Here is an 18,366-nt window from a genome sequence, read left to right on the forward strand (position 1 = left end):
ACAATGAAGTTAAATTATCTTGCACAAGATTTTAGAAGTGTCCCAATAAAATAGCTCTTAAAGCCTGTTAAATGCATTACTTGAAATCTGCTCCTGGTCATGTGTTAAAATTAAGTGGATGTCCCTATTGACTATGGACCAATGACACGTTGCCTATTGTACTTCAATAACCTCTGGTTAATACATTGTTTTACAATGAATCCATCCTGAAAGCCTATTTTTGTGCATTATAATGTGTCTTGTTTGCAGTCTGGGCCACCCTTCAGTGAGACACACCCTAAAATGCAAGACTTGAGAAGTGACACCAGGGCACTCTGAGGGAAGAGGAGGAGCAAGTTTTGTGTTTGTAAAATTCCAAAGCCTGCACTTCTCCAGCTCTGTCTCACAGTTTAGGAGAAAATCATGTGGAATAGCCCTGCAACAAAGCAAGCTGTCACTGCGGCAGTGCTGCTCAGGAGGATCCTGCCCAGAGGTTCCACTTATATAGCGCCCCCCAGATGCACACTGTTCTCAGGGCCAGACCTAGGAGTTTTGCTGCCCTGGAGAAACTGGCAAATGTCGACCTCTACCACCCCCGAGGCACTCAGCCCTTACTGTTTTGCTGTATTAGATCATTGTCGGTATGGGAGAACTTCCTGTACCTAAAACCACAAGCTCCATTCAGAGGAGCATTGCCTGAAAACTTTCTCATGGGGAGTGGCCTTCTGAACAACACTCAGCTTCCATCACTGCGGCCCTTTGTGCTTCAGGAGAGTAAGCAGGAGCGCAGTACGAAGTGCACCATCCACAAAAGCACTCATGAGGCTGGTGGTGCGCTGGAGAAAGACAGCGGCGAGGGGCATCATTGAAACAAGGAGAAACAAAGAGGGTGAGAGTCTTGTCCCCTGGCAAAATTCCCATGGACTGTAATGGGTTCCGGATTTCATCCATGAGGTTGAAAGCAAAACAGAAGAGAGATACAACAACAAGACATGATTTTCACTGCATCCAGAAACTAAAACAGCGCCCAACCCCACAACAGGCAAACTTCTACAAGCCTTTGGAATGCATGAAGTTCCAGATCTTCTACATACTTCAGGCACGGAACCACTTATCATCCACTCTGAACCTCTCAGCAAGTCAGGCCATGATTTGCCCCATCTCTCACACAGCCCGTGGCACAGAGAAAGGCTCCAGCAGGGTCTGGGCTGACACAGAAAACTTCCCACGAACTGCTTCTATTCCTAGTCCCACTGGACAGCTGGAGGTCCCAACGTCCCTTCTCTCCGCGGCTAGGTGGCTCCCTTGCTCCCCAGCCAGTACCGTGATGATTCCTCCTGCCCGCCCTACTCATAGCAGCTGGGTGCCCTGCCCTGCCTCACCGCCAGCAGCCGGATCCTTCCCTCACCCCCTGCTGGCTACCCCAAGCCTCGCTCCCCTCTCACCTCCCCATACTCTACGGGGGCCCGAACTCCGCGGCTGGGGACCCTACGCCCCTCCGTGCCCCTGCAATCTGCCCCACCCGCTTCCATTCAGCCCCCTGGCCGGGCTCTCGCTCTGGCGCTGCGACTGGGCGAGATCCAACAGAGGGGCGTGGTCAGAGCGGAATGTTGAGTCGGAGCGTTCCAGAACCGGACGGTCTCGTTCCGGCTGCCGCGCGCTGATTGGCTGAGGGGCAGCGAGGAATGCTGCGGTGCGTTCCAGGGCTGGGGGGGTGCGGGCCGCGGGAAGCCAGAGCGCAGTAGCCTCGGCCGCGCCCGGGAGCGGGGATCTGCGGAGCCTGCGAAGCCGCTGGCGGCGGCGGCGGGACGGGTCGCGAGGCAGGGGATCCGGCTGGGAAAGGCACAAGGTAAAGCGCGCAGGGGCGGGGCGGGTGGCTCCAGCCCGTGTGCAGGGGGAGAGGCGTTCGCTGCCCGCGGCAGGACCCCAGCCCGCCTCAGCTCCCCCCGTGGCCCCCTCCAGCGCGTCCCCCGCAGCTGGCGCTGAGTCAGGAACAGCAGGAACTTTACCGCACCCCAGCTGACTTTCACGTGTCACTGGCAGAGCCACGCCGGGGATCGCGCCTTGGCTGCCTTTCACATGGGAGCGCCCAGCGCTTAGCTATTGCGAGTAAATAGGTAGCAGGTGTTAAGTCCCTGCAACCGCGTTGGTGACATGGTTGTACTCACTGGCTCCCACGAGGAGTGGGATCGGGTCTATTTATATAGGTACTTCTCTACTCCTAGTCACGCGAGAATCTGAGCACCTTGTAAACTTTAATACATTTTTTTTTCTCACAACCTTGTGAGGTAGGTAAGTATTATTATCCCCAGCTAGGGAACTGAATCACAGCGAGGGTGAGCTAGACCCTGCCAGTGTTACACTTTGCACCACAAAAAAGTTCAGCTGAAATCAGTGGGACTTCTTGCATGGTAAGGTACTACGCACTGTGAGTGAGGGTGACAGGACTGGGCCCTTAGAGTTTGGTACAAGGCCACGCAGAAATCTTCCCAGTCCAGTGTCATCCTTCCCCTGAGTCAGTTTAGAAATATTTGCATTGAGCAACATGTTTGGAAATCTCTGTCCTATAAACAAGATCCAGTAATATGAAGCACAGAGTGCATTTTAAACAGTGTTAAGCAGAGAAAATTCATAACAGTAAATGCTCAAGAATCCTTCAGGGTATGATTTAGTCCAGCATAGCTCCTGGGACTTCCTTTGTTTTTCTGCTCACTATCCTTTAGACAGTAAACTCTTTGTATTTGTGTCTTCTACAACACTGAGCATGTTGTTGGTGCTTTACAAATACTGAATCATAACAGTAATAATAATCCTTCTATAACTCCTCTGTAATGTGATTGCACTGTTTCTAATCTCTTTTCTTAATGTATATGATTAGCATTGATGTACTCATCTGTTAAATGGTATAGTAATACTCACCTAATTCACATGTTTGTAAGGCACTTTAAGATCCCTCATTAACAAGAGCTATATATATGCTAAGTATTTACTATCTTTTTTTTTTTTCCTTCTGGAAAAATAGGCTTAGTCCCGCTAAAATACATGACCATGTTTCAATATCAATTGCAAATTTTGTAACTTTTTTCCATCTAAGGAATTATGCATCATGCATTTTATGTGGCACTGTGATCTGCACAGACAGCTTTCAGGTGCTGGGAGACCAGGGTCTGTGTGGAACTCAGGAAATCAGTATTATAACTGAACCAATATAGTTTGAAATGCTTTGAGGTGAAACCAGGAAACTGTTTAATTACAACATCTACAGTTATATTTTGATTTTTTTTCCCTTCAAAACAGCTTTATGCTTGATTGGCCGGCACAGTTGCTGGGTTTACCCAAGCAAACTGTGTATTTGTTCATGCAAATGGACTCCAGCTTTCTGTTTGTATTCATGAACAACTGATCTGTGTCAGCAATTAACATTACTTTTTCACTTGCAGTTATGGCCTTCCATCTCTCTACTCTTGCAGAGTGTGCATCTCTAGCAACTTAGTGGTTTGTAATACCATCCTGGGGCATATGTTTAATACCAAGATAAAAAAGAAGAGTGCTAACTACTGATTACTAGCAACACTTCCTGCAGCCTTGGTGTTACATACAGAAGATTAGAACCTTGGTGTTACATACAGAAGATTAGATCTGATTAGATTTTTAAGGCCAGAAGAGACCATTAGGTTGTCTAGTGTGATCTGTATACCACAGGCCATAGAACTTTACCCAGTTACTCCTGTAGTGAGCCCAATAACTTGTGTCTGACTAAAGCGTATCTTCTGGAAATGGATCCAGGCTTGATCTGAAGATTTCAAGAAATGGAGAGAGTCTGCACCCTTTCCCTTCGCGCTTTGTTCTAGCGGTTGATCACCTCACTGTTAAAAACGTGTGCCTTATTTCTTATTTGAACTTGTCTGGCTTTAAGTTCCAGCCATTCATGCCTTTCTCCACTAAATTAGGAGTCCTTTAGTCCCAAGTATTTTCTCCCCATGAAGGTACTTACACCTTCATCAGCTGCAGTCACATTAGCTAGTGACAAGATCACACGCCAAGGTAGCCTGATTCCAGCTGGTGCTCTGTTGAAGGGTTCCAGAGGGAGACATGCCCAGGTCTCTTTACTGGAAGGATATCAGTGATGACATGGAGGTCTCTGAGTGGGCAGTGGATGTGTGGTAACTCTCATGGACTCCCCAGGGCACTTGGAGTATCCCCTGCCTGCACTCACAGCTGATTACAGCACCTGGGGGGAGGTGCCATTGCTGAGGCTTCTACTTCTCCATAGGAAACCCACCAGGCCCCTGTGGTTAACACTTAAAGGTTGCGTAAGTCATTGTGTATAGATAGGCTTGAAAACTGTACTCAACATTTTTAATCAGGGTGAAAAATACCTGAGCTGCACTCAGAGGTGAAAGAAAGCTGATACAGTGTACCGGCAAGAGCCAGTGCGCCGTGCCGTGCCGCGCCGGCTTCCCCAGGCTGGCGCTTTAAAGGGTCCCGGGCTCCCTGCAGCGGCCGGAGCCCCAGGGTAGCAGCGGCAGGGCTCTGGCTGTGCTTTAAAGAGCCCAGGGCTCTGGCTGCTGCGGGGAGCCCCAGGCCCTTCAAAGCGGCCACCCGAGCCCCGCTGCTGGAGCCCTGGGGTAGCAGTGGCAGGGCTCCGGCAGTGATTTAAGGGGCCTGGAGCTCTGCTGCGGTAGTGGCGGCCAGAGCCTGGGGCTCTTCAAATTGCCCCGGGGCTCCCAGCTGCCTGTACAGCTGGTAGCTCTGGGGGTGATTTAAAGGTCCCAGGGCTCCTAGCCGCAGCCGGAGCCCTTGGGCCTTTAATTCTTGATTTAAAGGGCCTGGGTATTTAAAGGCCCCGCCTCTTCCAGTCGAGAGCCACGCCCCCTGCTCAGGACTCCAGAGTACCGGTAAGTTCTTTAAGTTATTTTCACCCCTGGCTGCACTGTTCCTGAGGCAGCATTCGCCAAAGCCATGCTCTCTTTCAGTTTAAAGGACTGAAACAGCTGTGCACTGTGTTTAATTGTCACGTTAATCAACTACAGTATTTAATTTTTTAATATATAATTTACTACTCCAAATGATCGAATTGTGGAAACAAAGAGTTCAGTGTATTTCACCAGTATTCATTAGCTAATATATATTAACTAGCTATAGAGCAAGTTGAATACCAAAAAAAAAAGGTGTTTGTCAAATGCCAGGGAAATTAGACTAGTATGCAACCATCCCACACCGTTTTTGCTTTGGCTGTGCCTTCGTTCCGTTTCTTTCCTTTCCTTCCTCCTACACATCTGTGTGTACACAATACTTCTCTCACATGGCTATTCCCACCAGTTGGGGCTTGTTCTGTAATGAGAGAAAGTTTTTACCGTTTGATGGCTATTTGTAATGAGTTGATGGACCGGTGACCACATTACACAAACCCACCATCACGACTGGCACCTGTGTGTATGTATGTATATGCATGCCCACATTTTACTGTTTATTGGTAAATATACTGTAGTGATTTAATTAGCTCCATAGCATTTCCTTTAATAACTAATGTGATGTCTCTGAGCAGACTTCGATACAAGCAGAACAAAAATGACATATTTTCCCAAATTAATAGGCTGGATCAGAAATTACATCCTGACTTTTTAATTTGCTTGTTACTTTATTATTCCTAAATTATGGTGTCTCACTTCATGGGTGGGGGGAGGGAATACAATATTGCATATTCCCAGAAGTCTGTTTTATTTACCAGTAAGAAAAGCCCTAAATTCATGCAGTGCCTTCCATTTGTACAGAAAACTAAATAACATTTTAAATTAATCACAATGTTATTAAAGAAAAATTGGTTTTGCAACCTGATGCATAATCCATAAACAAATGGTAATTTACAGTTTATCTGAGAAGTATACACTCACTTTAGTAAACCATTTATTCCTTGGGGAGTAAGGTGGGAAGTGAACTTATCATATTTTTGAACTGATTAAATCAGGGCAAATTTTACTGTAGAGGCAGAAATCCATGGGTGGGATCATGGGACACCAGGGATATGTAATAAAACTGTTTTGCCCATTTGACCCCATACTGGCAACACACTAACAAGCAGTGGTTTGGAGGATTCCCCCCCCCCCCTTGGGTAATTAACAGTTCTTCTTTCAAAAAGTAACAGGTTAGGGTACTGGGGTACAAGAATATAATCTCCAGATCCAAGCCACTAGACAGGTAGTTCCTTTAGTTTTTCTCTCATTTGGGAATGGAAAGGGTGTTTACACGCAGTCTGTTGTCCCATTGTTCTGGTGTAACAAAATTTGCAAGAGTTCTGTGCTGTGTAAGAGCCAAAATAAGCATGATAGTTAAAAATTTTCCTAAGTCCCACTGACTTGCAGTAAGGTGTTTATGAAAATTTACCCTATGTCTTCTGGCGGCATATCCTTAATCTGGGATTACATTGTCAGTTTATTTAGAAGTTTAGGAAGTATATAGAATTCTCCCTGTGTCTCTTTCCTGACCATCCATGCACTCCCACTCACTACAAAACTTTACCATTCTTCTAAAATAGAGGATTGACCTAAAAGTCACAGACTAATATGGAAGATTGGGGTTCCACTGTCCAGGACCAATGCCTAATGAGAAGCCAGCCAACCCCACAACATCTGGGAAAGAATGGGGCGTGGTGGGATTCTCACCAGAGCATTGTCCTGAACCCTGCTCCACCTTTCGAATTAGCTACTAAACACACTACACATACTCAACCCTTTTAAAATCACTTTATACCCTAATAGTCTCACAGAGTCCCTCTGAGAGATCTAAGGCTTATTTTACCTATTGTACAGATAAGTAACATGGGAAAGAGAGGAGGTGATCACATGGTGAGTCAGTTGCAGAGCTGGGAATAGAACCCAGGAGTCAAGCTCTTATATTACCATGCAGTGAGATTGCCATAAACAGGATTAAGAATCTCTGTAAAACCTATCCAATTCTGCATTGATAATCCCAAAATTCCTGAATTCCCCCACACCAATCTGCCCTTGTTTCAGTCTCTCCTCTTGTTACTTCTATTTCTCTTTTGGCTGGGTATCATTGTGTCTTTCTTATCTCCTTTGTGCTCAAAGCTCCTCTCCTAAGGTTTTGTTTGTACGTCTCCAAAAGCAGGCAAGACTCCAGATCTGGAAAATCAGTGTACATGGCATTTATCCGAGGGCCATGCTGTGCCCTCTGTGCGCAATCATTCTTCTGTTTAAACCTTTCATCCATTTATTGTGCAATGTCTGTGTAGGCAGGAGGGAGAAAAATGATTGTAGACTCGCTGTAATGGGAAGTGCAGAAGTTAAATCCTGGCATTGTTATGCCTGCAGGATAACCACCTAGGCTGGAGGAGTCTCATCTGCTCCAACCAGCTAAGCGGTGACACTTTCCACTCTCCCCAACACAAGGGGAAGACAGTTATTCCCATAATGCAACATTCAAAATACCTTTATTTAAAGGAAAATGTCTCTAGAACATTACTTAAGAAAATGTTGCTCCTTTAGGCCTTCTGGCATAAGGTGCTTGTAAGTCCCATTCTAATATCGCTCATGAGCACCACCATGAAATAACTAGGAAAGGCTGCCTCCAGCAACACTCTTATATGGAAATGGATGCACAACTGTGTTGTGTGGGAGTGGAGTAGATGGGTGCGGCGTTTCAGCTGTGTTCTTAGTGGGATGGGCCTGGTGGCATTTGTATCCCATTAAACATCCCTGACACAATTATTGCTCTTTTTCCTTGGTTTAAACTTCACAGAGCAGAAGTCATGGTCTGCTAATATTTTATTTTTCAGAGAAACTTTCCAATGACAGACAGATATTTTCCTGTGTAACCTTTAGAAGAAGAGTGAATAAAATCTCTGCTATTTTTGTGCTACTTTCCCTCATTCATCAGTGTATGGTAGAGGTTGCAGTTGGATTTAGACTACACTACACATTGATGAATAGATGTGCTTAATGCAGTCTGAATCCATCAAATCTATTGTCTCATAGCCTTGAAGAAATACTGTACATCCTGACAGAAGTGAGTCAGAGGGTCATTAGGGCCTTCCCTGAATTCAAGGGAGGTCAGGGGTTTGTCCTTTTTTTGGTTGCTCATAGCTTGCATTCGCCTCATTATGCCTGTGTGGGACATAATCCCAACAACATGCAAAAAGTAGCTGTTGTGGTTCCATCATTTATTAGGAAGAAAGATTGCCAAGGAAAACACAGGTGCTCCAGAAGAAATGTTGGCTTTCCCTCTAAATTCATACAGAAGCCAATGCCTTGGGCACCTTGCTGCTAAAGGCACTGTATTTACATGTCTGCTAAAGACATGTCCCTGATCATTTGTGGTCAGGCAGATTCAGCACCCAAGGATGCCCATTTTACTCAATGACAACTGATGGGTGCTTGGAAAATACAGCCACTTCATCTAGGTTCCTAAGTGGGAGCTGAGCTCTTCTGAAAACTTGGCCCTAAGCTTCCTGTAAATTATATGGTTATTAATAGCAGTCTTCTGGCCACATTCTAAATTCATTGTCTCCAGTAATTTTGATTGGCTGCTGCTGTTTTTAGAAACTGCTTAGTGTCACTATATGATGTTTAAGCTACTACTCTGGAGGTGGTTGTGTTTTCCCTATCACTACCCCGAAAGGGTGTGTTGAGATGAAAAATGCCCTATGAATGTAAATTGTCTAGAATTTTCTCCATGTAGTCTCCATCACTGACGCTAAGAAGTCTAAGCACTGTGTGGCTTTTAGATCTTTTGAAAGCTAAGTTTTTGAGATAACAAGTAGTTTTGTATTAGCCATTATAAGAAACGCTAACAAACAAAGACCTATGCACATCCCCTGTGAACTCTGAGCTACTGCTGTCTAAAAGGAAGTGATTCAGTTTCTTATGAGGTTTCTTGTGGATTATTACACCTAGACCCAGAGTCTTGGGGCCAATACCAGTAACACAAACAGCATTTTAAATGTGTAAGTGGAGGAAGATTTTACGTCATGAGCATGAAGGTATTTAATTGACACCAAATTAGGGACTTAAAGGAGTTACTTTCACATCATGTAACCTGGTACTTTTAAAATAAAAAAATGTTGAATAGGGGAGTAGTGTTGTGGAGATGAGAGGGAGGAATGAGTATGCTATGATCTAGTTCCTTTAGTACTATTCAGAAAGTTTTCAGAATGAGTGTCTTTAACTGGAAACACAAATAACAAAAGGAACACTTGGTGTGATAAATGCAGGGGTTGGGTTGTGTGGGCTGGCTTGTTTGGGTTGTTTTTTTTTTTTTCAGTCCTGTCAGTCCAATAAGAGGAGGCTCACAGGGGATAGCTCAGAGAATTGATAATAGAGCATGCAGCCTTCCACTTCTGGAATTCTGCTTCGGTTCCAGCCTGGGTTTGCAGTGATCAGAGCTGTTACCATCTGGGTGGTGAGTGGTATCCTTGAATTCAATTAATTGTTTCATTCCAGTGCCTAGAGGAAAGTTTGTCTATGCAGCCTTAGTTGGTAGTCTCATCAGAGAGGCTAAGAATTGAGTGGGTGTGGAGACTGCACTTAGATCGCTGCACTAGCAGACTTTCCACCCATTAGCAGCAGGGAGTGCAGCTGCACTGGTGTTAGCAATAAATGCGAGTGTAGATGGTGGTAAAAACAATTGCACTCTGTTTACACTAGCACTTAGTACAACTGAACCAGTTGCTAATAACAGGTTTAAAAAAAAAAGCGCTAGTGTGGACACGCCTGCAAAGGCAACCCCTTTTAGGATAGGGGTGCAGTGATGAGCGGGTTGCCAGAGCCATCCCTGCTGTACAGACAGAGCTCTAGTTTTTATGCCTGTCTATCAAGCACCTTTCAGGAGTGACATTTAAAAAGGCATTGTAAGATTGTATTGACTTCTACGGACTGGTCTCCACACAGTTTTTTGTATCAATATAATTGTTGGTTAGGGGTGTAGTTTTTCTGTTTTTAACACCGATATAGTTATCCTGGTACGACTCCTAATGTGGATGCAGTTTTGCCAGTATAAAGGTGCCTTAGAGCAGTTTAGCTAATTCCCCTTCTTCAGTAAAAAGAACAGGAGGACTTGTGGCACCTTAGAGACTAACGCATTTTTTCATGCATAAGCTTTCATGAGCTACAGCTCACTTCATTGGATGCATGCAGTGGAAAATACAGTGGGGAGATTTTATTTACACAGAGAACATGAAACAATGGGTGTTACCATACACACTGTAAGGAGAGTGATCAGGTAAGGTGAGCTATTACCAGCAGGAGAGAGAGAGAGAGAGAAAAAACCCCCAAAGCCTTTTGTAGTGTTAATCAAGGTGGGCCATTTCCAGCAGTTGACAAGAATGTGTGAGGAACAGTGGGGGGGGGGGGGGGGAAACATGGGGAAATAGTTTTACTTTGTTTAAAAAAAAGAGTACTTGTAGCACCTTAGAGACTAACCAATTTATTTGAGCATGAGCTTTCGTGAGCTACAGCTCACTTCATCAGATGTATACCGTGGAAACTGCAGCAGACTTTATATATACACAGAGAATATGAAACAATACCTCCTCCCACCCCACTGTCCTGCTGGTAATAGCTTATCTAAAGTGATCATCAGGTGGGCCATTTCCAGCACAAATCCAGGTTTTCTCACCCTCCACCCCCCCACACAAATTCACTCTCCTGCTGGTGCTAGCCCATCCAAAGTGACAACTCTTTACATAATCAAGTCGGGCTATTTCCTGCATAAATCCAGGTTTTCTCACATCCTCCCCCCACCCCCATACACACACACAACCTCACTCTCCTGCTGGTAATAGCTCATCTAAACTGACCACTCTCCAAGTTTAAATCCAAGTTAAACCAGAACATCTGGGGGTGGGGGGTAGGAAAAAACAAGAGGAAACAGGCTACCTTGCATAATGACTTAGCCACTCCCAGTCTCTATTTAAGCCTAAATTAATAGTATCCAATTTGCAAATGAATTCCAATTCAGCAGTTTCTCGCTGGAGTCTGGATTTGAAGTTTTTTTGTTTTAAGATAGCGACCTTCATGTCTGTGATTGCGTGACCAGAGAGATTGAAGTGTTCTCCGACTGGTTTATGAATGTTATAATTCTTGACATCTGATTTGTGTCCATTTATTCTTTTACGTAGAGACTGTCCAGTTTGACCAATGTACATGGCAGAGGGGCATTGCTGGCACATGATGGCATATATCACATTGGTGGATGTGCAGGTGAACGAGCCTCTGATAACATCAGCCACACTATCAGAGGCTCGTTCACCTGCACATCCACCAATGTGATATATGCCATCATGTGCCAGCAATGCCCCTCTGCCATGTACATTGGTCAAACTGGACAGTCTCTACGTAAAAGAATAAATGGACACAAATCAGATGTCAAGAATTATAACATTCAAAACCAGTTGGAGAACACTTCAATCTCTCTGGTCACTCGATTACAGACCTAAAAGTGGCAATTCTTCAACAAAAAAACTTCAGAAACAGACTCCAACGAGAGACTGCTGAATTGGAATTAATTTGCAAACTGGACACCATTAAATTAGGCTCGAATAAAGGCTGGGAGTGGATGGGTCATTACACAAAGTAAAACTATTTCCCCATGTTTATTTCCCCCCCCTACTGTTCCTCACACATTCTTGTCAACTGCTGGAAATGGCCCACCTTGATTAACACTACAAAAGGCTTTGGGTTTTTTTTCTCTCTCTCTCTCTCCTGCTGGTAATAGCTCACCTTACCTGATCACTCTCCTTACAGTGTGTATGGTAACACCCATTGTTTCATGTTCTCTGTGTATATAAAATCTCCCCGCTATATTTTCCACTACATGCATCCAATGAAGTGAGCTGCAGCTCACAAAAGCTTATGCTCAAATAAATTTGTTAGTCTCTAAGGTGCCACAAGTACTCTTTTTGTCGCTACAGACTAATATGGCTGCTACTCTAAAACCCTTCTTCAGTAAATATTTCTGTTAGGTATTTTGGGGGAAAAGCTTGATGCAGTCTCATCGTATAGTGATAACACTTTCCATTCCACTAGAATCTCTGGAGGATGCTCATCAGAAGCTACCGAAGTTAGACATAGTTTTGAATCAACCAGTCCAGAAAACTTGTATCCAAGAGTTTTAAAAGAACTGTCTGAGCTCAGTGGACAATTAATGTTGATTTTTCAATAAGTCAGAGCATTGGGGAAATTAGAAAAACTATTGTTGTGCCAATTTTTAAAAAGATAAAAACGGTAATTATAGGTTTATCAGTCTGACATCAGTGCCAGGCAAGATAATGGAGCAGCTTGATATGGGACTCTATTAATAAGGAATTGAAGGACAGTAATGCAATTAATTCAAATCAATCTGGGTTTATGGAAAATAGATCTAGTCAAACTAATTTTATCTTATTTTGATGAGATTACAAGTTTGGTTGGTAAAGATAATAGTGCTGATGTACTGTACTTAGAACTCTGTAAGGTATTTTTGACTTGGTACTATACGACATTTTGATTTAAAAAACAACAACAAACAACACTAAACATGATGCACATTAAATGGATTAAAGCCTGACCAACTACTTGGTCTCAACATGTAATTTTAAGTGAATGGGGACTCATCCTCGAGCTGGTGTGTTTCCAGTGGGGTCCCGCAGTGATGGGTTCTTGGCCCTATGCTATTTAACATTTTTATCAATGACCTGGAAGAAAATATAAAATCATCACAGATAAAGTTTGAACAGGACACACAAATTGGGGGACGTGGTAACTAATGACGAGGAAAGATCACTGATTAGAGCGATCTGGAGCTCTTGGAAAACTAGGTGCAAATAATATGCATTTTAATAGGATCAAACGTAAACTTATACATCCAGGAACAAACAATGCAGTTCATACTTCCAGGATGGGGGGACTCTATCCTGGGAAGTGCTGACTCTGAAAAAGGTTTGGGGGTTGTGGTGGATAATAAGCTGAACATGAGCACCCCCTATGATGCTTTAGCCAAAAGAACTAATGCAATGCGGGGGTGCATAAACTGAAGGATCTTGAGAAGGAATAGAGAGGTTATTTTACTTCGGTATTTGGCACGGGTGCAACTGCTGCTGGAATAGTGTGTCCAGTTCTGGTGCCCACAATTCAAGCAGGATGTTGATCAATTGGAAAGGGTTCAGAGAAGAGCCATGAGAATGATCAGAGGATTAGAAAACATGGTTTATGGTAATAGACTCAAGCAGCTCAGTGTATTTAGCTTAACAAAGACAAGGTTAAAAGGTGACTTGATTACAGTCCATTCGCACCTACATGAGGAACAAATATTTAATAATTGGCTCTTCAATCTAGCAGAGAAAGATAACAATCCAGTGGCTGAAAGTTGAAGCTAGACAAATTCACACTGCAATTAAGCGGTACATTTTTATTTTTTTTTAACAGAGAGTAATAAACCATTGGAACAATATACCAAGGGTCATGGTGGATTCTCCATCATTGACCATTTTTAAATGAAGATTGGATGTTTAGAAAAGAAGGCTTTGTTGGTGCTAAACTGTGTGACAGCTCCCAGCCAGCCAAGCAAACTCCTTAGGACTCTCCCTACCCTTACTTTGCCTTGCAGGGAGCACTTGGTGTCCCCAGTTCCCGAACCCCCTTTGCAGTATCCTGTCCCTGGACACTAACAGAAATTACCACGTCTGCTGTCTCAAAGAGCCTGAATGCACTGTTGGCTCAGCTGATGTTGCACACAAGGTATGCAGTTTACATTAGAGAAGGGAGCCAGGAGGGAAGATAATTATCTGGAAGAAAACCTGTTTTTTTCCCTTTGTTTTGTTATTGATTTTATGGTTTTAAAGTCTGTAAGTATCCATGATTTGCTATGGAGTGTTAACACATATGTTGCACAATGATATTAATGACCAGTGTGTCACTGGATTTCCTTTGATATCTTACTAATCTATAAAGAACATTGTGTATCATGAGAGCAATGAGTTAAGTGAGGTGAGTTTCAGGCTTGATACAAGTCGCTGTTGCATGGGCAGTGAACCCTTTGCCAGTGGGCACGGAGGGGGCTCTGATGGTCACAGGTCCCTTTGGAATCTATATGAATGGGAATAAACTACACTGGCATAAGTACTTTTATCCTGGTATAACTGTAGCCACAATACAGAGTTTTATACCTTATCCAGTATGCGATAGAAGGTAACTGAAGTATGGGTAACTGAATTCTGATTCCTGAGAATAGTCAGTATCAGCCTGCTACAAAATATATCAGACGCTTCAGTGGGTTTTCCTTTTCATTTTGAAGAGTGTTTTAATAAGTCATTGCTGGGTAGTACCACCCGGAAAACTTAAACTCATCTCCTGGCTCTTTGAAAAGCTACTTACTGCTGTTTAAATTTGCTGTTCATTTTGGAAGCTAGGATTGATTCAGTTGTTTGCTGAACACAGTTATTACTTTATTTCCTCCTCCCCCCACTTCTTCCCCCTCTAGGGTGAATGAAGGAGATGATGGACCATCTGGTTAACACCGAAATTAACAGCCAACGCATTGCTTCCGTGGAAAACTGCTTTGGGGCATCTGGACAACCCTTAGCTGTGCCAGGAAGGGTCCTTTTGGGTGAAGGAATTTTGACCAAAGAATGCCGCAAGAAGCCTAAGCCTCGGGTATTCTTTCTTTTCAATGATATCCTTGTGTATGGGAGCATAGTGATAAACAAAAGGAAGTACAATTCCCAACACATCATACCTCTTGAAGATGTCACCTTAGAGACACTGCCGGATACCTTACAAATGAAGAATCGATGGATGATTAAAACTTTGAAGAAGTCCTTTGTTGTTTCTGCAGCCTCCCTCACAGAAAGGAAAGAATGGCTTAGTCACCTTGAGGAATGCATTAGGCATCTGCTGACAAAGACAGGCAGGCAGCCCTCCATGGAGCATGCTGCCCCCTGGATACCCGACAAGGCCACTGATATCTGTATGCGCTGCACACAGACCAAGTTCTCCACGCTCACTCGCAGGCATCACTGTCGGAAGTGTGGCTTCGTTGTGTGCGGGGACTGCTCCAGACAGAGATTTCTGATGCCACGCTTGTCCCCCAAGCCGCTGAGGGTCTGTAGCCTATGCTACAGGCAGCTGATGGCAGAAAAGAAGAAGGAAGCAGAAGGTGACCAGAAGCAGCCGGAGCAGATTGACTCTTCCATGACTGGTTATGAACCATCTAGTGGTGATGACAGTGATAAATCCGATGATGACAAAGTGGAACGGTGGCCGGCAGACGCAGAATTTTATGCCTCAGAAGTATCTTGGTCATCTTTCCATAGCTGACCTTCTTACCCTTGGCTTAAAGCTTGAGGAGCCAAATTCTGACCCGCGCATAGCCCTCAGTATTTTCAGTGGTGAGCGTACATTGGAGGGTGAAATTTAGCCCCTCTTTATCTTGTTTCCTTTCATGTGTTTTCCTGATTACTAGTTCTCTTAAATCACTAGAGACTGATTTATTGTCATATTACACTCGCAGGGCATGGCCTACATCAAGGTAGGGTGGTCTAGTGGGCAGAGCACTGGACTGGGAACCAGTAAACCAAGGTTTTGTTACCTGCTCTGCCAATGGCCTGCTGGGTGACCATGGGCAAGTCACTTCCCCTCTCTGTGCCCGTTTCCCTATTTGTAAAACGGGGCTGCTAATAACCTCTTTTGCTAAGAGCTTTGAGATCTACTGATCTCTGTACAAGAGCTAAGTATTATTGTTGTCTCCAATATACTACTCACCTGGGGTGGACCTTTGTGTTGGTATTAGAGGCCCATTGATGCGGCAGCTTGTGCTGCTACTGCCTGTGGTGTACCTCCTCTGTAGGGAAGAGAGAACTTCCGCCTCCAAGGCTAGGATTTCTCATGAGCACTGAATACATATAAAATGATAGAACTAAAATCCAAAGTACATGGAAGCCTGGGCTGATGCCCTTTGACCTCAGTACAGTAAGATACTGAAAAATAACCAGCAGGAGACCTGGGTTAGACTTTTAGACTGCCTTTTGCTCCCCAAGTTGCCTGAAGCTGGGAGCCCTGGGGAAATGGTGATCTCAGGAACGGGGAAGTCTTGTGTGGCTCTGGAGCAAACCCTGCTGACTTCTCAGGAGCATCATTAGTACAGCACTGGAGAAGTCATCCCTCTCAGCCAGCGAACAGCCTTTGTGATGACAGAAGGTAATGGGGGAGTTAAGGTTTATCTTAGGGGTGAGGTGAGAAAGAGGAGGCTGGCTCAATTCAGCAGACTCACCCCATGCATATATATTTACAGGTCTCAAAATCAGTAACCCAGCCAGATTTCTATTCCACAGCCCCAGGGATGGAAGAACCCCAGCCTGGTGGGTGATGTAGCACATAGCGGTAGAGCTACGGCAAGAGGTGGTGAAGGGATGGATGGATGGTCAAAACTAAGGTCAGATTCTGAGGTGCTGAACATACTCAATGCCCAGTGACTCACTTGCTCGTTAAGGCCCCAAGCCTTTGCTGCAAACATACTTGCATAACTTCAAGCGTGAGCAGTCCTGCTGGCTTCAGAGTTATCAACATGTGAGTGTTTTCAGGTTCAGGGCATAAAAGTATGTGCTTAATTTGAATTGAACTTTGACATTAAAGTTAATCTCAAGTGAGAGACTGTCTATTCAAATAGTCTTTCATCGTCTCATGTGTAACTAAAACCATTTACTATCAGCAAAAATTAAACAGCAATTGTATTGCAGCAAATAACTGTACAACAAAAGGTCAGTTGCTACCTTTTTTGCGTATTTTATATTGTGTATTTTATAGTCTCGAGCAAGAATCTAGTTAAAAGTAATTTTCAACATAATTTTTTCCTTACCATAGTCCAGTCTATCTAAACACTGAATTGCATGCCAAATGACCAGGTTGGGGTGTTTGGTTTTTTTTAAATTAGTTCAAAGTAATTATTCTCATGGATTTAATTTTTTCCTTTTTTTAATATACTACCAATGTCCAGGCAGGTTGTAGTATTCAACTGATTGTGAATAAAGATATGGCCAAGGAGGGGGAAAAATTGACCCAGTCAATGTGCTGTTATTTAAGAAAAAAAACAAGCATTAGGTCATATGCTTTGATCCAAACACATCCAGTCTAGGGTGAATTCAGCAGCAACTCTTCAGTCATGAACTGAACATCCGGGTTTTCTATTTACTACTTGAAAGTGAATATTACTGAAAAATATCCAAGTCTGCAGCTTCCTTTCTGTTTATTTCATTCTTTCTCAGCAGACTGTTTCCCCAAGACTCTTGCTGTCCCTTGCAGTAATTGAAGTGGTATTTTCTGGGGCGGGGAGAGGAGATGGTGCAGGAAAGGCCAACAAACCTCATGACCAAAACAAATGTTTCTGGTTTTTAGAGTAATAAAGAACATTGAGTCCTATTTTTTCCCATCCCTCTTCAAATTCTAGTTCATAATTGTGAACAGTGGCATGTGCATTTATAAAGCCTCTCTCCCATAAGTGAGTATAGCGTCACAAACAAACCAAACTAAGTAATTAATTACATATATCAAATACAAAAGCCCAGAACAGAAGCCCCAGACTTCCCTAATATAAGGCCTGATGTTGTATACCCTGGTCAGATAAAGCTCTCAGTGCCTTCAGCTGAGTCCTTAATAACTGACTCCAGAAAGAGATTCCAGTTTTTAATTTTTTTTTCCCTTCTGAGATCAGCTTTCCCTCCTCCCATGTATAGACATGTGCTGCAGTTCATGGGACCTAATCACTGTATGGACTGATTGAGTCTGTAGTGAAAGGGGCTTATACTTAACAGACGTCTTTGATTCAGAAAAGTTCCCCCTCTAAACTGCGGCAGCCAACTGACATGGAACCCAAACTGCTTGTAAAATGTGTACTGCAGTGCATGCCCTTTCCTGGACTGCTGAAACAATCCACCTATTCCACCTTCCCCGCGACTGGCAAGAATAAAAGTTAGTGGGCAAAAAATAAACTGTAAGACACTAAGGAAAGGGCTGATGATTTAGTGTCTCAGTCACTAATATTTCTGTGAATCTAAACAAGATACTGGGGTTGAAATATACTTTACATTTGAGAGCTCTCTGGAAATTCAATGCTACATGTGCTACGAATGCTTATCTACACTAGGCCTTTTTTGGCTTTTTTCTATAAAATTTCTCACTGCTGCTAACTCAGATTCAGCACCATTGGTAGGCACATTAGTGTAGACAGGAGTTTGATACACAGTGCACAAAACACTAGGAGCCGTGCTCACAACGGGTCTCCTGTGCTCACGACCACGCGTGGATCTAAACTCGTGGCAGCCAGGAGGAGACTGTTCAGAGAGAGGCTGAGGAGCCCTGGCAACACACTTATTTGGGTAAGTATTACAAGCAGAGCAGATTG

At 43.9% G+C, this 18,366-nt stretch overlaps 1 protein-coding gene across 4 annotated transcripts; it reads left to right on the forward strand.

Annotated features, from left to right (window-relative positions):
* The first annotated feature begins 1,699 nt into the window (after positions 1-1,699).
* On the forward strand, positions 1,700-16,632 carry PLEKHF1 (pleckstrin homology and FYVE domain containing 1). Of its 4 annotated transcripts, none has more exons than XM_048816770.2 (3): positions 1,700-1,828; positions 13,579-13,709; positions 14,452-16,632. In XM_048816770.2, exon 3 carries the CDS (start codon positions 14,457-14,459, stop codon positions 15,285-15,287), a length of 831 nt encoding a protein of 276 aa, XP_048672727.1. In that variant the 5' UTR covers positions 1,700-1,828; positions 13,579-13,709; positions 14,452-14,456; the 3' UTR covers positions 15,288-16,632. The 4 variants fall into 4 exon arrangements, with proteins under 4 accessions (XP_048672727.1, XP_048672726.1, XP_048672729.1 ...); XM_048816771.2 differs by lacking the exon at positions 1,700-1,828 and adding an exon at positions 5,766-9,396; XM_048816769.2 differs by lacking the exon at positions 13,579-13,709.
* The last annotated feature ends 1,734 nt before the right edge of the window (positions 16,633-18,366 follow it).

Source organism: Caretta caretta, chromosome 12 (assembly GCF_965140235.1).
Source record: "Caretta caretta isolate rCarCar2 chromosome 12, rCarCar1.hap1, whole genome shotgun sequence".
Classification (NCBI taxonomy): Eukaryota; Metazoa; Chordata; order Testudines; family Cheloniidae; genus Caretta; species Caretta caretta.

Coding starts and splice junctions, on each gene's coding strand:
- PLEKHF1 (XM_048816770.2), top strand. CDS start 14,457: ATGAAGGAGATGATGGACCATCTGGTTAACACCGAAATTAACAGCCAA.